The sequence below is a fragment of the Zonotrichia albicollis genome, chromosome 10 (genome assembly GCF_047830755.1).
Source record: "Zonotrichia albicollis isolate bZonAlb1 chromosome 10, bZonAlb1.hap1, whole genome shotgun sequence".
Lineage (NCBI taxonomy): Eukaryota > Metazoa > Chordata > Aves > Passeriformes > Passerellidae > Zonotrichia > Zonotrichia albicollis.
This window is the reverse complement of record NC_133828.1, coordinates 30,528,300-30,553,055: the sequence shown is the minus strand read 5'-3', so window position 1 is coordinate 30,553,055 and position 24,756 is coordinate 30,528,300. Positions and strand designations below refer to the sequence as shown.

The 24,756-nt window shown below is 39.1% G+C and overlaps 1 protein-coding gene across 2 annotated transcripts in view; it reads right to left on the bottom strand.

The window, feature by feature from the left end:
- PLA2R1 (phospholipase A2 receptor 1) overlaps nucleotides 1–24,389 on the bottom strand; it is a 35,610-nt gene extending 11,221 nt beyond the window's left edge. The window contains exons 1-20 of one of the 2 annotated variants that reach the window (XM_005485239.4): nucleotides 24,161–24,389; nucleotides 20,799–21,182; nucleotides 18,423–18,590; nucleotides 17,167–17,340; nucleotides 15,919–16,032; nucleotides 15,130–15,273; nucleotides 13,917–14,105; nucleotides 12,401–12,558; nucleotides 10,916–11,023; nucleotides 9,188–9,300; nucleotides 7,048–7,217; nucleotides 5,915–6,117; nucleotides 5,477–5,622; nucleotides 4,912–4,996; nucleotides 4,411–4,543; nucleotides 3,980–4,015; nucleotides 3,406–3,563; nucleotides 2,512–2,576; nucleotides 2,060–2,163; nucleotides 632–774 (exon numbers count right to left, since the gene is read on the bottom strand). In XM_005485239.4, coding sequence (XP_005485296.3) covers nucleotides 632–774; nucleotides 2,060–2,163; nucleotides 2,512–2,576; nucleotides 3,406–3,563; nucleotides 3,980–4,015; nucleotides 4,411–4,543; nucleotides 4,912–4,996; nucleotides 5,477–5,622; nucleotides 5,915–6,117; nucleotides 7,048–7,217; nucleotides 9,188–9,300; nucleotides 10,916–11,023; nucleotides 12,401–12,558; nucleotides 13,917–14,105; nucleotides 15,130–15,273; nucleotides 15,919–16,032; nucleotides 17,167–17,340; nucleotides 18,423–18,590; nucleotides 20,799–21,182; nucleotides 24,161–24,284 — 2,919 coding nt within the window. In that variant the 5' untranslated portion in view covers nucleotides 24,285–24,389. Of the gene's footprint in view, nucleotides 1–631; nucleotides 775–2,059; nucleotides 2,164–2,511; nucleotides 2,577–3,405; nucleotides 3,564–3,979; nucleotides 4,016–4,410; nucleotides 4,544–4,911; nucleotides 4,997–5,476; nucleotides 5,623–5,914; nucleotides 6,118–7,047; nucleotides 7,218–9,187; nucleotides 9,301–10,915; nucleotides 11,024–12,400; nucleotides 12,559–13,916; nucleotides 14,106–15,129; nucleotides 15,274–15,918; nucleotides 16,033–17,166; nucleotides 17,341–18,422; nucleotides 18,591–20,798; nucleotides 21,183–23,825; nucleotides 23,964–24,160 lie in introns of those variants that run through there. The other variant, XM_074548612.1, reaches the window with a different exon arrangement.
- Nucleotides 24,390–24,756: the final 367 nt, after the last annotated feature.

Genomic DNA, 24,756 nt, shown 5'->3' with positions numbered 1-24,756 from the left:
GCATTCAAATCAGTTGTTTCAAGGCAAACAATTGAGGTTAAATTTATGCTTGCAGTCCCTGCAGTGAGCACTGGGATAAATTCAGGCACCTCGATGCATGTTGCTAATAAGGAACTTAGGCATTTAAGAGAAGCCAGATGAAATAGTTACCTTTTGACCCTCAATTGCAAATTCACTTTGGCTTATAATTACCTTTAATGAAGGCCATTTGAAACAGCATGTTTCAGAGGACAGCAGCAATTAGGGATCCATTTAGCACATCAAGGGGTTAGAGACCTCTTTTGAGATCATAAAAGACACTTGAAATTTTCATATGTGGAAAAGAGAGGATGGAGCAGGCTTTTTATGGCAAAGGCACAAATACAATTGCATAGCTTTTGCATATATGAATATTTACTCCCTGAAACTAAAGTAAAATTTTTAACACCTTGTTAAGACAACTTCTTAAAGTGGCGTGCAGCTATTTAACAGCAATAAATCTTGGTGGCACTCTGTCAGTTCTTATAAACCTAAAAGCTCTGCTTTCAAAAAGCAAGAAAATCTTCAAATATTAAGTAATTTTTAAGTATGATTTCTGTCCTACATATGGAATGTATTTTGAACAACAAAACAGCATAAAAAAATGTTTTACTTTGAATCCAAAGTGCAACCAGCCTTTGGGACATGCCCCTTGTTGGTTCGGGTCTTTTGGAATCTCCTTCTCTATCTTCTTTGGAATGTTACGTTTACAAATGCAGGGAAGAGAAACAGTACAGTTTTCATCACCCCAGAGTCCTGAGCAAAAAGAAAAATCACAGTTCAGTGTTGGTTTGAGAATTGGAAAGGGTTTTTTTTAGATAGCTTGGATATTGTTTCTTATCTGAGCAAAAAGACATTCTACATCAAACACATTTGGACATACTGCATTACAGTGGATTTGATGGTTCATGGGCACATCCTTTTATTTCCGGTTTAATTTTATCAAGTAAAACCAATTCGTCAACACTGAGTCATATAACATGTGACTATAAAACTATTTATTAAAAAAAAAAAAAAGAGAGAGATGCCTTCCAGATAAAATAGTTTGACTTCCTTACATTGAAAGTTTTTGGCAAGATCCAGGTGATGATATGAAATGCTGGCCTGCTTAGGAGGAAAACATACTTTTCAGAAACCCAACAAATTTATGGCCAGCCCCTTTGGTCAGCTGAGGGGCGAGGGTGGGCCTCTCCTCCTTTTATCTGATACTAATATGGCAATGGCAAACTCAAGCATTCATAAGTCATGATTCAAAACCCCAAGATTATGTATGGAAAAAAAGAAGGTTTTACGTTTTTTCAGTTTTGACTTTCGAGCCTGGGATTACAACACTGCAGCTGCATTAATCTTTTTCAGCTCTTCTCACAAATACAAAGCTGGCTATTTTTATTTTCCTTGGAACCTGACCTGTTTACTTTATCATATGACTTGCAGATCATCAGAAAACCGACACTGGAAAATGACAGAAGTCACTAAACCAGCAGTACTGTGACTTTTATTAAATACCCTAGTAAAATACAGAACTTTGCCATGATTGAAAGGCTAGCACCAAAATTATGGCACCCAAAAAATCCTCAGCAGATTGGCTATAGGATCAAAAATAACATAGAAACCTGAGTACTGAAAGTCATGTGCTGACAGAAAAACAGTTTATAGATGTAGGAAAAATTGTCGCTAAGTCCACATGGGTCATTTGGTTCTGAGAAAACTGTGAACACCAGTAATGCATCAACATTACTGCTGTTCTACATAAAAGCTCAATTAAAACTGAGGTATCAATATCACTGGAATTGTTTTATTTTGACATTAGAGAGCTGTAACTATTAATATACTTTTAAAACCTAAAACCTAGTCTCTGAGCATGTTAATGATATTTCATTATTCTTTTCTTAATCACAGAAGCAGTCATGCAAATTGTAACTATGGAGCAGGTCTTTAATATGGATTGCTTTTCTCAAAAGCAATGAAAAAACCAGAAACCCTTTGGCCAACAATAGAATAAAGTTACAATTACTGCAGCAAAAGGAAATAGAAAAGAAACCTGTTTGTGATGAAATGAAGCCACATCTTTTCCCTGGTCTCTGCAGATCTCTTTCCCTCCCTTCATCCCAGTTCTGGTATGTTACTGGTGATTCATCTCTCCAGCTGCACAGAAACGTGAAGAATAAAGTTTCACTTTTTCCTTTGTCCTATCCTTACCTAAATTCACACCCTCCATCAAAGGGTTCAAAAGGAGATGCAAGGGAGAAGAAAATAAACAAACAACCACTGTGACCAAGGTCAATATAAATGTCTTTTACAACCTTGCCAGAAGGAATTCTGCAATGTGGAGATAAATTAAGAGCAATATTATCCTGAATGATATTTACATGAGAATTGAAATTGTCTCTTGAATATCCCTCAGTCACCAAACTGCTTTGGCCCATCACAGTGGGACAGGGCATGCCAAGCACAGCTCACACAGCTCACACTGTGGCACACACGAGTTCTTACCGAAACTCCTCACTGAGGTTTTCTGCGTGCAATCCAATCCACCAGTGAACATCAGTAGTAGAGAGCTATAAAAGAAATGGTTTGCCATGTGTTTAGATGTTGTTGATGTTGTTGCCCTTCTACCAATGCATTAACAAACTCCTAAAGTCAGACTGTGTATTCAAGGAGCATCTCCATTGGGTTCCAATGGGAAGAGCAGGTGCTAAGTCCTATCCATGTTAATTCATGTAACTTCAGTGGGATTATCCACTTGAGTAGAGCATGATTTTGCTCCCATATTTCCACAGGATTGCTGATGTGTCTTCCATAACCGAACATTTACTACCTTTGTATGGTTCATACCAGAGTATTCTAGTTACATCAGAAAGGTTCTAGAGAATTTCTGGTGTAAACCTGAGGAGGAAATTTAGAGGAAAATGTCTTTTTTTTTCCCATATAAAAATCCATAGTCACAAGGGGGGTAAATTCAGTAGACATAATACAAGTCGGTGGACAGAAACACTGTTTGAATGTGAGAAACCATGACGGCTCCCCATGGGCAGAGAGGAAGAAGCAGAGAGGGATGTACATCACACATGAAACACACTTTTCTCTTTGTCCCCAATTACCTTCCCAACTTTGGGATAGGAATCTGGTTTTAGCTCCTCCTGGGTCTTGTGAAGCAGATTGATCAGATGCTCAATAGTAGAGCTGATTCTGCAGATTTGAAATATAATTGAACTTCTTACGCTAAATAGGGCTTCAGGGAGAGATATGGGAAATGAAGGCAGAAAGAACATTATAAAGTAAAATGTCTTTTAAATTCTACCTGGAATAACAGGAGACAGATTCTCTGAAAGATAAGACAGAAAATAGCCTGAGGGTTTATTTTTTAAAAGGGGTCCTTTTTCTTACCTTCCTTATTTTATTTTGAATGAAGGTTTGTTCACCAGAAGAATTTATTATTGCCAATCCACCACGAAGCCAGCCACAGACAAATTTGCATGTTTCCCATTCTGCAGGGCTGACATGGAAAAGATATTCTGCTCCTTGATAATATGACCAGGGCAGTTCTAGAAAATAAGCAAAAGAGTCAGTGGCGTGCAGAGGTAAAAAACTCATTTCAAGTCTCATCTTTTTTTACCCCCATGGTCTGCCTACAGCCACATTTCAGAGGACAAATATACCACTAGGAACAGCAGAACCATATTTAACACATCAATTTGTGTGACAAAAAATAAACTATGAGTTTGGTTTATTTTCTAATACTCTACCCCCTGAGACTGCAGCGATATCAAGAGCAGTATCTGATGCTCTGGTATTCCTAAATAACAGTGGCAGATTTGATCTCTAACAAATAGTTCCTACAGAGTTCCTTACTGTAAATTTTCAACATAGAATATTTTAGTTATTTTATTTTTAACAAAGGCTTAAATTGTATGCCCATGTGATACTGTTTCAAGATGAAAAAAAGAAAATATTTTCATACCAGCTGTGTACCAATCTGGACTCATTGGTTTGACACCTGCAAAAAAACCCCAGAAACAAACAAAGAATCATTAAGAATATTGCTATTGTTGTTCAGGGAGAAAAAGGGAGTTAAATGTGGAATAAAATAATTGCCACACTCACTAAAAAGCTTTTACAGTAGTTTTTATGAATAACAACTTTGAATGAGTATTTCCAACTAACTGGTAATCTTGCTATATGTTTTTAAATTGACTGTTCACATTAGATCTGTTAACTGAACAACAAACCTAAGTGGAATAACCCATTTGGCTTTGCCATGATTTCATGCAGAAGACCAGTGAGAACTCCAGAGGTGGCTAAAAAGGAGATTTTTAGATATTTTTTTCCTTTGTCTCTTCTGAATTGCAATTAATGTGTATAACAGACAGTGCATGATAATTAACATTCTACCTTTTGGTATTTTGCATATCCATTCACGCTTTTCTTTGCAGTGTGCTGGAAAGACTGTTCTGTTTACTTTGAACACACCACAGCTTCTTGAGTCATCTTCAACATACTTGTCCTCCAAAAATGAAGATACAACCTGAAAACAGCACATTCATTCACTTTCACTGACAGCCCAAGATGAAGCATTTAAAAACCTCATCACAGAGAAAAAGGAAGGATTTAGACATGTGCGTAAATAGGAACAGCTAAGCAACAACTAGAGGACTGCCTAAATTATGATGGTAAAATACAAATAATAGGGTCCATAGTCATGTTCTCCCAATGTCCTGTCCAACTCATTCGTAACAGACTTCTTCATAAAAATAAGTGAATGGCTGTGAAACCTAACAACTTTTTGACATGATTAACAGCAGCTGCCCACATCTAAAAGCCTTTGCCTCGGTTCAATGTATGCTCAGATGTGACTTGTAAGGTTACTGAAATACAGAGTAAACAGATAGTTACAGGTGTTCTGTCAGACCACTGCCACGTCCCTCCAGAAAGTGCATTTCTTTTATTAAATCCAATCCAGAACTGTCTCTCTTCTGTTCTACAACAGAAACAAAGAAAGTAACATTTCTCACGTACTTTCTCCTCAGCCATTTCAGAAACAATTTTTTAATAGTACAAATACACATATTAATTTCTTCTCCAATTCAATATATTATTCCATAATACATTTCTTAACTTATTAGAATTCTTGAAGTAAACTCTTGCTTTCCCACTAAAATGTTAGATTATGTTCTACAAGATGAAAACATTTAAAATAGGATTAAAATGGTAGAACCTCCATTTCAACAAGGAATGTTAATTCACAAAAACACCACCTTGACAACAACAGCTGCTCAACATTTACCACAAAGATCATCTTCAAAAAGAATCACATTGAAATGCTGCTGAAACATTTCACCCAATTTTAGCTCACGTTAGAGTAGGGACTTCTTTGGACACTAGCAAAGAGGATGGAATAATGTCAATTGTAGATTAGTACAATTATGATAAATCTTGTTGGTGTTAAAAATATATTTACCTATCAAAAATTGTATATAACAGTTTGTTTAAAAATGTTTCTTCATAGATGTGGCTAAAACTAGCAAGATGGGCTCCAAAATCTTGACATAACGCTTCTGCTTCATCCCATGTTCTTCTCATCAGAACTTTTTCATTGTGAAATATCTGCAATAAAATAACCATTGTCATAAATTTAGCTTGTTTTAGAGAGCAGTTTTTTCAGAAACCCATAAAAATCAAATATTAGTCACAGGTTTTCCTAACCAAACCAGGTAAATTTCAAGCAAAGCTCTGATTCTTGTTACTTTCTCTCACTTTCAAATGCAGTGCAGGACGGTAACAGGAAATTTTTGTTTGCTGAGTCAAAGAAATAATGCTTCATCAAAAATGTTTTAGGAACAGCATATCCTTAAGCTGATGTAGAATCAGAAAAACTCAAAGCGAGTATGACATGTACCTTGTAGCAGTTGAGCAGATTAGGTTCTGACTCCCACCCAAAATAGCAGGAACTCGAATATTTTTGAAAAGTAAGTTCAGGTTCTTCATAAGAATTGACTTTTTGCTTGCACAATGACATGGCTTTGAAGCTCTTACAGCTTTTCACCTCCCAGTAACCAACAGGGTGCTTCCCTCGCATAGCCACACATCCTCCAGAATGACCTAGACAGGGGGATAAATGCTGAATATCAGAATAGAACATCTGAACTTTGCCATTTCTTTGGTCAAGTTGCTGTTTTATTGACATGGGTTTCTGGATAAAAGCTTAATGAACTTACAAAACTAGCAAATTCTTTGGTCAGCAGCCAATTTATAAGCCTCTCTTGGCTGGCTTGAGCAAGTAAAATGAACAAGGACAAACAGTTCCTCTCACAAAATGCACGAGAAGAAGTGCAATTGAAGTATTACTTTTGCAAAATGCAGTAGTAAAGCAATAAACGTAAAGAGTCCACATCAAAGAGCCATTATTGAAATGGAGTATCTTTATAAATATGTGTCTATTTTCAGATATTGCTTAGTGGTTTATGTTTCAAAGATTGAACAACTGTTTAATACTTTCACTTTTTGTTTCCTTGGAATATCTTCCTAAGAATTACTATGAAACAAACAAGATCAAACTAAAGGGGAAGAAGAAGAAGAAACCTCCATACTGTTATTCACAGAAATGTTTTTGGTAACCTCTGGCTTATTTTTCATATAGAATGAAAATTTCAAACTGTGACTGTTACTGAATAAAATTCATTACTTTTCTAGGATCTTTGGCTGGGAGTCTCAGGAAGTCCTTGAAAAGCTCATGAAGAAATGTATGGAAAGCATCAGGTTTGGGTTTTGACATTCTTTAAAGAATATGATGTATGTATGAAAAACACCTCATGGGAAAAGAAGAATTTCACGGATCAGCTGTGTCTGTAAGGAGGGCAACTTCTTGTGGAGCCAACAGCAGATGCAAATTTATCTCTGCTCTCTTGGCCAGGCAGGGAGGAAAGGACTGGGACTCTTCAGTCCCTGCTAAGCACTGGTGTTGTGGAGAAGAGAGCACCCTCCCCAGTTTCCATTTCCAGCCTTTCCATTTTTTACCAGTATGCTACTCACGTGGCTGGTGCTTGTTCCAGTTTGTGTAGCTCACTGAGTGATTCTTGCCTGCTGTACTGAGCCAGAAGTATTCTCCTGTGTTGTTAAGGTCTTGCAAGCCTATCCAAAAATAAGTTCTCTCAGATTCTGCCATGCTGCGGATCATGCTGTTGATAAAAGCTTGTTCAAACCTTAACAAAATAATCAAAATAAAGGTTTTTGGAATGAAATAGGAAAATTGATATTTCAGTGAATATCTCTCATGACATTATTTAAATTTTCTCAGAAGAGAAAAATATAATGGATGTACTTAATTTTCTTTACAGAATGCTGTGGGGAACTTGAGGTATAAGTCTGTATCCCTATTTTTTCAGCACTTGAGCACATAAAAGAAACACTAGAATCAGTTTTTAAATAAAACCTCAGTGCTTGAATTGCAAGATGTAAAGACAGAATGTATTAATGACGCACAAATTAAAACAAGAAACTCCAGGTATGAAGGAAAAATGTTAGTGGGGTCTGAAAAGGCTCCAGAAGAAAGAAAAGAAAAATCTCTGCACAGAAGTGTCCTACTGAAACCAGCAGATACACAAACCAGCACTAAGAAACCAGATCTGAAGGACCCAAAGCACCAGCTGAACTGACTACAAAGAATCTAGATTTCTTCACTAAAGTCACGTGAGAGACGTACACCTTTTTGCAAGTTAACTGCTGTGCATAGTAATTCAATTTTCACTTAAATGCAATTAGTTCTGATATAATTGTTAACAAACTCAGAAAATAATGGCTAAATATAAGGATGACATTAATGCAAAAGACAGAATGCAACACTGTGATCAGTGTTACAGTATCTGTAACACTGTGAGGGACTCAGAATTTGCATTTAATTTTCATTTCCTCTGCATGTCCTCTTTTTATGTCTACTCTCCTTCCTCTACAACTTACTATCTAATGAACACTTTAGGATCAGTTACTGAAAAGGTTTTGCAGTTTTCACTCCAGAACAACAAACCTCAGCAGTAACTTAACAAAACCACAAAATTAACATGCTTTTGCTACTCCTTGCAATAGTAGCTGGAACTGGGAAATAACATCATAATTAGTGATGGCTACACCGAGAAGTGAAAAAATAAAAATAAAAAAAGCAGAAAAAGACAGAAGACATTATTCTAGTGATGTGCAGCATGCCTACAGCTCTCTACCACATTTGAGCTGCCAATGCTCAGCTGCAAGGATTTGTCCCTTATTCCCCCTGAAAGGACCTTTGTCACACTGCAGCTCAGTGCTGCTTGCCCTGTGCACAATCCTGGAACCACTGGGCAGAGCAAATTCCCACTGATGCCAATCTTTATGTAGGGTAGCCAGTGGTTTCCTAAAATACCTACCTACTCTTTATCTGATTGCTGAGGGTTACTTTCCCTGGTCTAAAGGGAGCAGATATTTCCTCCTTGTGTTTTTGGTTTTTTGGGGTTTTTTTGGTTATTCAGGCATTTTTTAAACAATAAATAGGCAGCAGTTATATTGATGTAATTTATCTATTAGTATGTCTAACTTTAATGGAAAGCCATCATAAAGGGTAAATAACAAAGGGAGCAGAGAAAACCCAAGCATCTGGACATCTACAGAGGAGAAAGCTCTTGCTAAAGCTGGAATAGAGGCAAATAAGAACAAGGCATGGGAAAACAGCAACAAATGCTTTCAAACATTTACTCTCACTCTATTTGCTGAGAAATCACATAAAATGAATACATAAACAGAAGCATTTATAAAACATTAATTGATTTGGATTAAAATTTTGTATTTATTTCACTATAAAAATAAGTATATTTTCATCTTTCAGTACACCTTTCAAGTACACTAATAAAGTTTCTCAAAGATGTTACATACCCCTGCAGCAAGCATTTTCTTTAGATTTCTGCATGCCCAAGTGTGCACATTGCTAAAAGTGTTTATTAGCCTAACAATCGCTTGTTACTAAATTTATTTTCAATTAAAAAGTAAGGCAAAGCACACCTTTGATTTCAGCTGATGTTAGTAATTATGCTCACCTCTCAAGCAAATATTACTTCATAATAGTGATATGTTTTGCCATGCAACGCTTTATAAAGTTAGAATAGCTCTTGTTAGAGGTATCTTCATACTGTCTAATAGGATTAACTACCTGTTGGTTACTGATACAAGTGCAGATGGGCAGAAATAACCACTGGAAGCAAGTTCAAAACTTCGAGGGGTACTGTCGATTTTGTAACAATATCCACCATGTCTTTCCCATCCCTTAAAAGAAATGAACATCATTTTACAGATTATTAATTATTGTATAGTTGTTAAAAACTTGGTCCCCTTTTGCCTGCTGATCCCTGGCATCCCTGCAGATCTTTTCTTTCCTACCATGGTTGAAGAGCAGTTACTCTCAAGATCACTGAAAATGTGGATATCAGATAAGCCAGAACACTGTGTCCATGGTCAGCCTGCCTCATTTAATCTCATTATTATCTTTTACTTCATTCACCCTGGGTGTCCAAAAGACACCACCTGGACTGGTGTAAGTTCTGCTGGTGTGAGCTCATGCAGCATACCTGCTTGGATTTATGATTAACTGTTTTAAATAAGCAAGAGGACAACGAGATAAGACACTCTCTCAGTCTTTTGATTAACTGAATGTAACTTTTTTCACACTAGAAAGAAAAGGATCAAAGCCAAGGGACTGTAAGAGGGTTTAGCAAATGTTTTTACAGGGTGTGAAACACCAAGCAGCAGAAATTTATCCTGAGTAGAAGTTGCCAGAGTGGGCCAAAATACTTATGACCAGTGGCTCAATACCTTGAGACTCAGTCCTCAGGGGCACAGGATTGAGAAGAAGTTGAAGTGCTGTCAAACTGCTGACTACAGCTTGTCAAGAAAACCTTGATGCTCTGCACATTTTTCACCCAGTCAGGACTGGGACAAACCTTTCTTACACTAACAACACACAAAATTCTTGAGTGACAAAATACATTGGTCCAAATTAAATAAATGCAGCCACCCTAAACTTCTGGAAATTTTAAGCTGGAATCAAGAAGTAATGTCCACATTGGTATGACAAGAACTCTGGATCTGGACACTACATCTGGCAAAAGACTGCATCCGACCCCAAACAGTTCAATTGCAACCTTCTTAAAATTCAACTGAACTGGCTGCGTTTCTTCATTTCCCAAGAAACAAGACAGGAAATCTAAAAAAGGAAGACAATTAGCTAAATAATAAAGCAGCTTAGAGAGATTTTTTTTTCCCTCCACAGTTTTGAATATAACAGAAATTCAACAAGCTTCCTCTTTCCACACTGTGAAAAGGAACTGATGGCAAACTAAGTTGTATTTTAACATGCTTCCTTTTACTACTAGAACACAGCCTAAATGCCTGAAAATATGATACCTTCTCCTAGTTGGATAGCTGTGCTCTTTCCCATTTGTGTTTGAAAGCAAATGTACAAGTGGAAGAGTTCTGTCCCTCTGTGTCACTGAAACTGGTAGGTTTTCACCCTGACATTCCATTTCAATGTATGAAAACCATGTGTGGGACGAGGCATCATATAACAGCCCTTATTTGCACAGATGTTGGACAAAAGGGTTTCACTTTTGATCTAGAAAGAAATAGGAACTTGGGTCACAATCTCTGATGAAACAACAAGCCATGAAAGGCATCTTGTGAAGCCTTTTAATCTTACATTAAAATTTAGTTTACCTACTTTTAAAGCAAACAATGTGATTTTTCCAAGCAAAACATACATGTTTTTAAGATGAAAAACAGAAATTTCCTATTTGCATCCACATGTTCTGTAGCTGTATTTAGAGGTTACCTATATAGTTCTATGTCATTAATATAGTTCTAAAACAACCACAAAACCACTTACCTCTGGACAATTTGATTCCAGTTCAGGAGAGACACTATTAAATTCCCCTGCTTTTTTGCAGATATAGAAAGATTTGTCTTCACATTTTTTAATCCTCCAATGTCCCTCCTAAAGAATAAAAGAGAATATATTCCATATATACTCATATTGTCATGCATGTCTATACAAGTATTAGACCACACTCTCTCTTCCTCTTTTAACTCTTCACTAAAAAAAAGTAATTTTTCTCACTCCATTTACCCAGACATAGATGGTCCATTTAGTTCTACCAACACTGTCAGCAGGACATCCCAAATCAGTCATACAAATGGGTTTGTCTCTTTTACTCAGCATTCAAGACGTAAAGCATCTTGATTAACTAACACCATGGCCATGCCAGAGCACCTTTCTTTCTGGCTATCACAGTTCTTTGTAAGATTAATCTCTATATTTGAACAGTCCTTACTCAAGATATTACAAGCTTTGTATCATATAATTTTCACACATCTGTACATACTGGACATACATCAAAAACAATGCTTGAAAAATTTTATCCCAAACCTACTTTTCCTTTGTATTTTACATTTTCATTTGTTTGTTTATACATATATTCATAAGTAAAATATGACTTTGGAATCTAAACCTTCCCCCCCTCCCCACCTCGCCTTGTTCCAAAGTCCTATTTTCTGCTTCCAGTAAGAACAGACTTTTCCCAGTCACTGTAATTGTCTTGGTTTTCTCCTGAGTTAAAGATTGTAACTTGGATCCACTACTGTAGAGACAGCAGAACCCTTGATACAGTTTTCACACTCAGACCAAACATATTTTGCAGAAAAGTTTTAAAAATTATAGTGCTACTTAAGCAAGTCATGTATTAGTGAGTTTAAGAACTGGTAATTGCAAAAGTAAAGTAAATGCATGACCACATTAAAAAAGAATTGACAGTGCCATGAATACCAACAAGATAGGACAGTGTTGTTTTACAAATCCTGACTGATCTGGTATCAATCTCTCTATCAATCAATCTGCTATCAACTTCTATACTTTCTTGTAGACCTAGACTATTGTTTTGAAAGACATTCCATAAAATTTATAGATATTTACACAAAGATAATACAGGCACAGCTGACAGTTTTTCAAAACATAAATTTGAAACTTTCAAGACCAGAACTTATGCATCATAAATTATGATACACACTACTTGGATTTTAAATTACTTTATCAAAATACCCACTCATATTTGTTGTCTTCCATTTGCCAGGCTTTACATACGTTGTACTTTTTATTGAACATAAGCTCAAAATCTGTGAATAATTTTCTGTGCATCAATACTGCAGAATGCATTGGTTTCTAAAGGCTGTGTTGCATTTGTCATAACATGAATGCATTAAGAAACAAAAATAAAGTCATACTCTAGGTCATGGTTTAAAAAAGTATGCACAGCAAGAAATAAAATTATTATGAGCTAAAACATAAGTGCCTAATTCCTTTAAAAAGAAAACTTACAGGTCCTTGTGCCAAAACACAGAGTTGTCCTGTTCTTTGAAAGGTGTTAGGTTCTTGTCTGTGCCAGTTAGAGAATTTTACTGGGGTTCTATCTGACCACTCAAAAACAACAGGGGTGTTATTACTGTATAATCCAATCCATGTCTCTGTTACATTTTCTGTAAAAGAATAAGCGAGTTCAGATTTTAATGGTGAAGTGATAAAGCCTGTTTTTCCTCTAACACGATACCACCATTAAAAGTTATTCATGGGATTTTTATAGGAATGTCCTTCTTTCAGGAAAAAATAAAAGCTGTATAAACTTTAGGAAACCTTACTGATGAGACTAGGTTCTACTGCTCTTGAAAGCTAAATAATTTCAAAAACAGAATCAACATACATGATAATATGCTTTAAAATCCTAAAACATACAAATTAAGAGCATATGCACTTTCTTGAAGTGTATGGGCAAGCAAAACTGATGTGGGAGTGAAATATTTCTTCATATAATTTTCCATGCCACACTCAGCTTTAGGATTCTCTGAGAGTTATAGGGCCCAGTTACAGCACAGTTGTAGCCAGCATCTAACAAAAAAAGGAGAGATAAGGCTTGCATTTTGATGTGAAATCTTATTTTACCAGCCTCTACAGGAGAAAAAGCACTCAGGCTTCCAGGCATGTAAGCCCTTCTCCTGAAGAGAAGCTTGAACAAGCTGGAATGAAGCAGCAGACTGAAGCTGAACTCAACAGAGAACAATTACATCTATCCATTACAGCATCCCTGCCAACAATGGTATTTGTTATCTATGGAGGGCCTTCATGGAGGTGAGGAAGATGATGGAGGTTAATCTCCTAATCTCCACATGACACTTTGCCCCAGCTCTGCGAGAAAAACTCAAAACCAAACTGTGCAGCTCAGCCAGCACACTGGTGTCAGTGGCAGGCAGAAAATACTCACTTTCCTTTGCTGCTGTTATGACAACAAAAGTATTGGCATTGCTGCATCAAAGAGCTTTTGTTCATTAAGTTCCTTGTGCAATTGTGCTGCCTCTCAGGACAATGTGAACCAGCAGAAGTGCTTTGATACGCCCTGCTGACATCAAAGGGGACTCTGCCCTCACAGTAACAGCAGCAATTTTGCAGTGGGGATCAGGCCAGCTTGCAAGCCAAAGACACACTGAATTGGTTTTGCTTCTAAGCACAGCTCTAGTATAAGGTTGATGACTGAATGTTTTGCAATAGTTTGCAAGGAACCAGGCAAGAGTAGGAAAGGACAAAAGCTAGCATGTTTACTATGGCCTCACTGTGTCTGCTTCATGGAGTCATCTCTTTATTTTAAGAATAGTTATTGGAAAAGGTGACTGTGCGTTTTTAAGACTCCTAGAACGGGCATGCAACATGGTTTCTTTTTTTGCAAACATCATTTGGGTGTGACACATAATATAGTGCTTAGATGGTTACAAGTTAAAGAGCTGCACAAAAGAGCACCACAAAATACTTCAAGAAACACATACACACTTGAACTCCCCAAACTCACCACTTTCAAGCAAGTTAAGGAGCAGCTCTTCATCTGCCATGGAGGACACACTAATGAGCCTGCTATTTTCACTCTGGCATGAGAGAGAAGCATCGTTCCAGCTCTTGTGCTCTTTATGGAGTCTGTAGCAGTTGCGATTGTGCGGGTACCAGCCAGGGTCACAACGAGTGGCACGGTACTGCCAGGTATCTTGAAATGAGCACACCAAGTTCATGTACATTAGACAGAATTGCCAAGCTTATGCTATGTTCATAACATGTTCAGAGTTGTTTTTTTTTAACCTTAAAATGCTGAAAACAGAGTTTTCCAAGATGACTTAAAGGAGGCCAAAACACTTGCTCTATGGATCATCACCTACCAAGCAAACTGAAATTCCTTCCATTTTATTTGATGATTGAACTGTTTGGGCTGCTGGACTAGTGGCAAAACCTGATTCAGTTTAAAACACAGTTTATCTCCCTTATTGCTTCTGAACTTGGTTCAAAGACAGATAAAGCTTTTCCAGACACATTAGCTACAGAAAGTTTGGATAGCCTTCCTTTACTACCTGAAACAAGCTGCTAAACTTTCTTTAAGTTACCAGGAAGGAGCTGAACCCGTGTAAGTAGCTCATATAAAACCAAAAATTTATGCAAGTAGCTCTTATCAAACAAAAAATTTATGTTAGAATAAACTAAATTCTGTTTTTGACTTTCTCACAGAACAGAGAGTCATTGAGTCATTCCATGCTCTACACATCTTATTGTATAAACACTTGAAGTATATGTACAACACTTTTTTGGCATATCAAAAATACAGCACATCATAAAAAACCCTGCAAATTTTGTGTTGCATTTATACAGCTTTCTTCCGTGTGTGCCACTGGTTAATTCCATTCACACTGAAAACCTATTTTGCAACTTCTAAGTGTGGATTATATAGTAATATAAAAGGGAATGAGCATACTGATGGTGTAAGGAATCAAGTAAATGTTATTTGTATTAAAACTGTTTGTTCTAAGACTCTCAACAAAGAGTGCATTGTTTTCAAAGACTGAATTTAAACAGAAGAAAGTGTTATTACATCAGTAAAAGTAAATTGTATTCAACTTAAACAAGCAAACCCACACATTTACTGCAGGTGCCACTCTGTTCTGCTGACTTTATAGTCAGGTGGCTTCTTTTGCTCTCCTTGCACCCCCACAAACAAGATACAGTAACACTGACACACTTACCCAGTGTTTCATGCTCTGTCTTATTTAAATATTTTTTGCATACAAAAGGCAATCCAGATTCACAAAAATAACTGTTCCAGCCATACTTCAGTCTTGGATTAATCACTGCACAATGATTTTCTTTATAATGGTTATCAGAGACATCTGCAAACACATTTTTGAGGAGCACAAAATTACAAAAAAACAGTTCTTAGTTGTAAAATAGTGTTGTAAGGTTCCCTGCAACTTCTTGAATTAATGTATAAACAAGCCTGCATACCCAAACTTCTAATAATATTATATCAGTACTATGGACAGTTGAACATTTACCATTAATTACATGTGGCAATGCCTCCTTGGCTGCTGCTCTCAGATGACAGACTGAAACAAGCTTGAATGTCTATAATTAATTGTTGGTGGACAGGCTTCAAAATTAAGCAAACCAAGTCACAAAATTCATGTTAGTGTACTAATTATAATTACAGCTTGTTAACATAAAAAAATTGAAACTCCTTTCCTCCATGAAAGTAGCTACAGTTTTTAAATATGCAGCAAAGGAACATCTTTGAAAGTACAAAAGGATTGGACCATTAATGCTTTGAAGAGATAGATCTCACTTGATGTTATATCCTTAGAAAGGCTTTTTAGTTTGTGAACATGAATAAATAGATCTAACAAAAAAAACCTGCGCTCATTCACTTAATTCAACTTTCAAACATAGCTGTGGAAACAGCAGTGCTGCATCAAGCTGCAGTTATAGAGAGTATATAATTATGCTGTTATAACATATGCAAGAGGAACATCAAGTACTTGCTCTCCAGTTGACAAACATTAGTGGTGCTCCATCTGACCACTGCCAGCCAGCATCTTCATCCAGGCAGTTCAGGCCCATCCACAGCATCATGTCTGTGGAATTTAACTGCCCTGAAACAGAAAAAATAAACAAAGTAATACTGCATGCTTTCTCCAAGCTTTAAAATATCTACAGGCATAGACCTGCTGTCCTGACTTGTTACAATTGGAATAAAACAAAACTTCAAAGCACTCTCCACAAAGTTCAGGCTGGTTGGCTTTTTTTCCTGTCCTTAGAAATAGTAACTTGCTCTGTTAATCAACACAGAGATGAAAAGGAACAAACTTGAAACCTGAAATCCTTCAAAAGCCACTCATTCTGCAAACTCTTCCTGCATAAGTTGCTGCTGGCCTTAGAAGTTAAATCTAGAACAAGCAGCTACATAAATGCTAGCCTGTGTACATAAACACTAGCCTGTTTCAGCTTTTCATTAACCAAACAACTTTCAGAAACCTTTACAGCCTTGCAGGCATATCAAAAAGCCAATGAAATATTTTTGAAACTTCCTGTTAGCTTATATCCTTCAATAGAAAACCAGCAATAGTGGGAAGCAATGAAAATCTGAGGCAACCTTTGCATCAGAGCTCCACCACCCATTCCTCCACTTGCTTTTCTCCACTCACACTCAAACACCCATGAAATCCTTCCTTTCAGAAGGCTCTGCACAACTTGTTTGTGACATTTGCTCCAAGGGGAAAAGCAAACAGCTTATCAGAGAAGGAGTAACATGTATTTATACAGCTGGCATTTTTTCCATACAGGACATTTACTTTAAGCCTGTAGAAATGTTCCTATCATTCCCATTTACTGAAGTCCAGCTTACAGGGAAAATTTAGCAGGAGAAAGGGACACCAAGGTAGATTGCAGAGAAGGTAACCATGTATTATTCTCCAAAGTAAACAAACACACTCCCTAACCACAGCTGCAGGATGAATGGGAATCTCTGTGGGGAGGGAGAATTGAGAAAATGACACCCTCAAGTAACATCACCACTTCTGCATCTCAGTTTATTAAGGTGGGGATTTACCTTCATCCTTGTTCTTTCAAACAGCTCAACTGAGGTGTGTTACATGACAGAGCCCCACAAGCAGCAATGGGAGAGACATCATTCAGGGTATTAGGCTCCAAAGCTATCCCTTTGCACAGGTAAGGAGGAAATCTAACTACAGGTTTCCTACAAGGTCCCCAGAGCAATGTCTACTCACTGCTTAAGTTAGTTATGTAGTCCTGCTCCTCGGGGTTGGTGACACTGAGCAGGTCCCCTCCCTGCAGCTGACAGGCAGCCCGAGCCTCAGGCCAGCTCAGCACGGACGCCAGGTTGAACTGGTAGCAGATGTGTGTCTTGGGGTTCTTCTTCCAAAAGATGTCACAGCCCCTCTCTATTCAGAAACAGATTTATCACCAGCTGCCCATCATGCCAAACCAATCAGAAACACAACACCTTGAACAATTTAATTAATTAATGACAGCAGCATCCCAAAGGAAGCACAATTGTGATCACCTTTTCTGTTACTTAGTTAACAGAAATAGGGAAATAGGGCACTAATGAAATAAAATGTTGCTCCAAATATCAAATGGTTGATAAAACACTCAGGAGCTGATCTGCAGCTGGTTGCGATTTCCACAACTCTCTTGAAGCCAACACAGCTACATTTTAATTTATTCTGGCTAATGATTTGCTTCTAAAGCTGAATGTTGAAATATTCAAATGGTGAACACCTCACCCAGCTTGTGGCAACACTCACCGGATCTCCTTGGTCCTTGTACTCAAGAGAATGAACTTTAATTAAAAAGGATAAGCAAGGATACAAATATTGTCTATTTTAACAGCTGCCCAGAAGTACTCATTGCAAAGACACATTTACAGCTGTTTTTAAGATGCTTTGGAACAGAGATCTGAAATGTAGCTTGAGTAGGAAAGGCTTCTCCAAACCATCAGTTTTCTACTGATAGAAGACACTATTTTGCTTACTTATGCAATAAGCTCAAATGTTCACAAAGATTATACATCCAAAATCCTTTCAACAGCAAGCGGTTTTAAAGCTAGTGCTTTCTAGTATTTTAGGCCAAGACAAATCCAAGCAGTGCACAGAAGAAAAGGAATGTGCCAGATGCAGCGCAGTCCTGGCAGAAGGTGACTGTGCAGGAGCAGCCCTTAGGTAAAGTGTCCCACATAGGCTGCCTGTGTATGACTAGGACAGAGGGCTTTGGCTGCAGGGTATGGTCAGTGGGCTGCACAGAATGAGGTCCTTGGCTGGTTTTGTTGTTGTGATGAGGACTTTGAGTCTCAAAGGTCAAACAATAAACTATAACAGATTTGCTAAAGATATTCCTTTGTGCTTTTTAAAAAGACGTTCCCTTCTAACAGAAGGGAAGTAATCCAAATCCAGACTGTGTCCTAGTATTACTAATAAAGAACAAACTCATGGAGGGGGGAGAGAGAAGACAAGCAACATCTTACCAGCATTTGGGCAAAACCCCCATTTTTCATCTTGTTCATAGTGAGTTGTTGTGGCACACCACTCAGATTCCTTTCCATCTCTGGTACACTCATAATACCACTTATCGTTATATTTAAATGGAAAAACGCATGGGAGACCAAAAGAATTTCCAAGCAAGGTGTATGTTTCTGGAAAAGAAAGTAGAGATTAAAAGAATGCAGACCACAACAATTTTTTTTGCCCCCATATGTCATTATTCCTGTATTTAGCAGCAGTGATAAAAATAAAATGTCTAAAATTATTTTTAAATTTTAATTTATAATTGGCAACAGCATTACAAGGGTGAGCACCATAATTTCAGAAAATAAAATGTAGAAATAATAATTTATGAAATTTGTCACCATGAGACACATTCCTGTAACTTACTCCATTAACAAAAAAAAATCCCAAACAAAACCACAACCCCCAAAATCTGATCAATTAACACAAAGCCTGTATCTATATTTCAGAACAACAACATAAAACAACAATTAGTTAAATCAGTACACACTCAGAGCCAAATTCTACTTATTTATTAGTCTATGACATATACAAGTAATTTAACATAATTCCACTGCTTCTCCTACTCTTTATAAAGTGGATTTCTAATGTGTGTTCCACTTTCTTTGTCATTCTTTGGGCAAGGAAAAGTACAAGACAAGGGAATATTAAATAGAATTTTAAAAATAAGTTTTTATCCTGTGGAGAATAATAACACAGCTAAAGAACTGATGCTCCATACATAAATCCACAATCAATGCCTTACAAAATATTTAATATTAAAAATATTTTCCTATTGTTTGTTCCTACTTTGAGGACCAAAATATTGAGAGAATCCAGTGCAACTGAAAGCTGTAAAAGCTTTACCTCAGTGAGTGTCTCCTAAATCTCAGACCTTCTAAAAAAGGTCAAAGAATCACAACCACTCTTTGAATGAAATTGTTTATCAAATATTCCACACTGATAGCTTTAAGACCAAAGTCCTTCAACTACAGAATCAATACATACTGCCAAGTTCCTAGAGGTTTCTAGAGTTGTGCACATATAAAAGAGCAGTTTACACATTGTAAATCTCCTTCTGGTGTGAATGAACAGAAAATACAAGGAACAGGTCAAAAAATAATTCAGGATTGCTTTTCTGTCTGCCTGCTACCATGCTGCCAGCTACAGAGGGATTATCTCAGTCCTGGCAAGAAACCAAATTCAAATGCTACAGACCTCTTACTACAGTTACAATTTTTTTTTTTATTTTGAAGGTAGCTATCCCTCACACCCTTTGCTTGGTGGACTAACAGGCTGGCTTGCCTTTGCATGTGCATGAGTTGTAGTAGAAGGTGGAAAACAGAACCTGAAAGAGTTTTTTACCAACACAATTCAATACTTTGGTCCTAAAACTAGGCTAGAAGTACCTGCCTAATGCTGATCCTCTTCTCACCTCTCTGACATGTTGCAATAAAAGAGCTTAACCAGGTCTACTTCCATCTCACTGTGTGTACATGGTAAATGTGTATGACTTTTCATGGATTTATGTATTTTTCTGTCTGGTCTTAAGTATGAATTCCATTAGGCTTTAGAAAAGAGGTTGGGCACTGTAGTACTTTGCCAGTTATTACAGACAGGTCTCAAAGAAGGAGTTTGGTGAGAGCAGAGGCTGAGCTACATCTACAGGGGAAGCCACTAAGACCAGATCTGGAACCCAAACACCCAGTTCAAGTGGGGAAAATCAACAACTTCAGTCTGAGACAGTGTGCAAACATCAGGCCTCTCCCTCTTAGAGAAATGCTGAGGAAGGGGCCAAGGTACAGGCTGTCTGTTGCTGTTTGAAGTCAGTGGGTTTATCTTAGTCCTTAAACCTAGAAAACTGTTCAAGTCTGCAGACCTGGATCTTGATGTACATTCTTACACCTCAGCTGAACAGCTACACACTAGCTGAACAGCAGGATTTATCAAACTTCTGATCTCTGTTTCAAAGTTTGGCACGTTCAGAGTCCAGGTGCAGAACATGGCAGACACTGGTCCATGCACACTGCAATGACAGACTGATTTGCAGTGACAGGAACTCCAAATCCTTTCTTATCTCTCTTTGGGTTTATCTGATAATGGAAGCTGCAGCACAGGCAACAGCAGATCCTTAGTAACCCTTCTAATTTTACAGGTGGTTTGAAACAAGCATTTCCTGATTTGGAAGGATACTGGTGGGTGTGGGGGTCAATTTAACAAAAGAACATCAATTGTGTGGTATGCTCACCTCAACCACTGCACATAAAAAAACCCACAAACTTTGAGGCCCAAACCGCAACCCAGAACTTCTAAAACTTTTCCCATCTAACATTTCTATAACAAAGTTTTATTCTTACCTTGGAATGGGTGTTCACAAAGATCTTCATCATAGGACATATACTGTTTCCATTGACAAGTAGATTTTTTTTTGGCCACAATATATTTACTGTTTTCAACTGCTAATTTAAACTCTGATACACCAACTAACTCTTTTCCATCACAGTTCCACCACAATGAGTATTGAGTTGAATCACATTCAAGCATAGCTAGTGGCTGCTCTGGTTTGCTGATGTTCAGCCCCAGACAGGTGCTGCTGCCTATGTTGAAAAGACGACGGTTGGACACCCATTTCCATAACATCTTTTCTGAGAGCTGAGTGCAGTCCTCCAGAACAAGGCCAGCTCTGTCCGCTTTAATGCACAAGCTGGAATTTTCACTCTGGATAATAAATATCCCTTTATCTGCAAGGGGAAGAAAACACAACAAACTTTCAGTCTGTAGAATTCTGCAATTGATTAAATATTATTAAAAGACAAATGTTTTAATTGCAGCCACTTACGAAGAAAACTGAAAATATCCATCAGAATAACTGACGCTCCAAAAAACTAATGAATACAGGTCTAATTTTACTGCCAGCTGATTTTTCAAAACATGTGGGCTACTTGCAAGCTCACAAAAATAAAACCAGATAATACTTCTCAAGCTGGATAGCAAAAAATAACCCCAAACAAAAACAAGAGGTGCCCAAAAACATCAGTCATGTTTAAAGAAAAAAGCCACTGCTCACCAAGACAGAGTAAAGGACACAGCAATGGACAAAAAGTTTAAGTAATACAACATGTCATGTTGTATACTGCAAAATAATTCCCAGTGTAGATGGGAGAATGCAATTAAAGTAAAAGCTAAATATTTTAAGACTGACATTGCCATATTCATTCTTTACTCTGCAACTACAGAGAAAGAGAGAAAATGAGTTGCATTGTCAACAGGACACAGGAATAGCAGAATTTCTCTATGCCATTAGAACTGGTGGCCAAGGGTTAAAGTATGCCTTTGCTATTTGACACATATTGTTCAGCCGTCTGTGACTGCCTTCCACAAGAGCAGATGTTGTGGGGCTAGCCTGACATCCCAGATTTTTTGGAATCACAAAGAAATTCACTGAAATATGTGACATCATGTTGTAAGTATGTGAAAAAAGTCAGCTGTTTAATGTCTTGGGAGCAAAAGTTTAACTGATCATATAGACTGAAAAGAAGAGGGCAGCTGAGGAACTGGAAATCAGCAAAACGTAAGCCTGTAACAGCTCAGTGACTAGATTCACTCAGAAATCCAATGGTAAATAACCCAAGAAGTTCTGTTCACATATGTGAGATATTTTATGCCTCAGGAGATTATGTGTTGAGAACCTGAGCAGCACCTCCATTTTGCCTTCAAATTTTACAGTCATCATTTCTGCCACGCATACTTGCATCTTTCTGTAATTCACTACACCTAGCAAACTGAAGCACTAAATATGACAATAAAAAATCCCTTCAAATTGACAGAGCCCACAAATGAAATATGAGATGCAGAGGACCACTCAGATGCTATGTCTGAGTTTAGTGCATAGAGCTTAGGTGTGGCCCTAAAAAAGGAAGATGTTTCAAGCAGCACTGTGACAGTGCTGTCTAACAAGCACACAGATCAGCTCAACAATATAATGTGCATACAACAAGCAGAACAGAGAGGATATGGATTATGGAGAGGTTTTTGGTTACAGATTCTGCATAGAACACATTATGACTTAGAGAGAGGTGGCACTGCAGATTGTGGCACTGCTAAGAGTGGCTGTTTCCCCCATGGCTATAGAAACTGGCAGTCTGATGGAGCAGGAGCAAGTCCTTCTGACCGGCAGCAGGTGAAAACCAGTGAAGTTTTGCAGTTTGTACTGGTTTCACCCTTCTTATCCAATCCACTCCTCCATGGGCAACACAGGTGTCTCTATTTACGTGGTCAGAAAGAGTTTCTGCCTCTCATACTACAAGTATGTCTTTTCCACAGCAGTCTTATCTTTGCTGCCCAGAAAATACACTGTCAATTTGCTAGGTAACTAAAAACTGGGATGTTAGCACTAGTAAACTCTGATTAATGAGATTAATTCACCAGGATACTGGGATCCACATGTATATTGTGAGTTTGAGGAAGTTTATCTATATCCACAGCATGCAGCATCTCCCAAACAGCACCTTCCTGGGGTGAGGGCAGCAAGACCACAACCCAGAGGTGAAGGATTCTCAACCTTTGAAAGCCTTTATCTGTAAGGCCCTTAAGAGTTGCAGTAACTGCTGAGAAAAGATAAAGTTCTTTCCCAGTGTACACAAATAACCCATCTGGATGATTTCTGTGAATAACGTCCCTTTTTCATTCTGGGGCAACTTGTGCCAATAACAGCCAGACCATAATTCTTGAGCCCCCTTCCAAATGTGGTTTCCATTCCCCACACACAAAATGCAATTGGCAAGAGAGCTGAGCTTGCTTGCCTGAAGACGGCCAGGAAACAGCCAGCTCACCACAGAAGTAAGACATGAGAGATGGCAGGCTCAGTGACAGCTCCACGAGCTCCAGCTCAGCTCTACGTGGGGCAATGAGACAACTGGAGCAACATCAAGCCTGGGAATGCCTCCAGGCTCACCTCTTCTGAGCTTGCAAGGCTACACTATTCATTTCACAGCTGCTCACACAGATGGGTTCTGTTACAAAGCTCCTGGTGTCAGGGAGAGGTCTGTGCCCAAAGTCCTGAAGAGCTGAAACGGAGCTCGGTGGCCCCAGAGGACTCCAAGAGGAAAGGAGATAATCTATGCTTTAGAAACTGAATGGGTGAAGAGAAGTCTTTAGAACAGATCCACTTCTCTACATCCACGCCCCCCTCCACACAAGGACAAGGGGACAAGAAACGTATTCCCAGAGAGAAGCCTGGAGCTGATGTTCAGCCCCAGATGAAGAGGTAATTGCTGAGCAGCACCTCTAAGTTCCTGTTTACTCGGGCTCAACACAGCTAATCGGGAATAAACGGCTGTAACAAAACTAGGCGAACAAGATAGCTTAATTTCCTTCCTCCTTACCTCCCATTTCCTTCCCTCCAAAAAAGCAGAGAGAATTGCTTATGTGATAATAAAGGAAGTGACAGGGATTTACTGGAAATGAGGATTAAACTATCGCTATTCTCTCCGGGCGCACGGAGGGCAGCGGAATACGGAGCAGTGAGGGCGCGAAGCAGAGCCAGCAGGGCAGCCCCCGGCCCCTCGTCCCGGAGCGCTCGGAGCCGCCGGGGCTCGGGAGGGCTCGGCGGAGCCCGGCGGTCCCGCACGGCGGCAGGCTCGGAACGCCCGGGACTCGGGGCCCCCGCCCGCCGCGCCGCTCCGCTCCCCACCCCCGGGCCACCCGAGGCGTCACTCACTCCGCAGGGAAGGCACCGCGTCCCGGCCGAGGGCGGCGGCGCCGCGGCCGCCCAGCAGCAGCAGCAGCAGCAGCGGGAGGAGGAGGAGGCAGCCGGCCAGGAGCCGCAGCCGCGCCGCCGGCATCGCCCCGGCGCTGCGCCCGCCCGCGGCTGCCCCGCTCCGCGCCGCTCGGCCCCGGGAGCGGAGCGGGCGGCCCGGCCCCGGGGAGGGCAGAGCGGCGATCCCACCCCGGCGGAGAAGGAGGGGCGGCCCCGGGGGGCGGCCCGCGGGCTCCCCCCGAGCGGCTCCGGGAGGGCTGCGGGGAAGGTCATTACGGGAAATGCTGCTCGTGCAGCTGGGGCTGTCTGCCTGTGTCTAAACTGTGGCTTCGCATGGACAAAACACTCTGTAACGACCCTATTTTCCATCTGAAAACACCTACTTTCTTTTGCCTGTACCCCAAGTACTTTTATCTTTAAAAGAAGTAGAAAACACATAGGGACATTGGCGGTGGGAGGCCACCGTCAGCACACTCCGTGCTCCCAGGTTCGCTGTTCTGTACCTGAGCTGCCCCAGACCCCACTTGGAGACTTGTGTTTTTTGCTAGGTCAGCTTT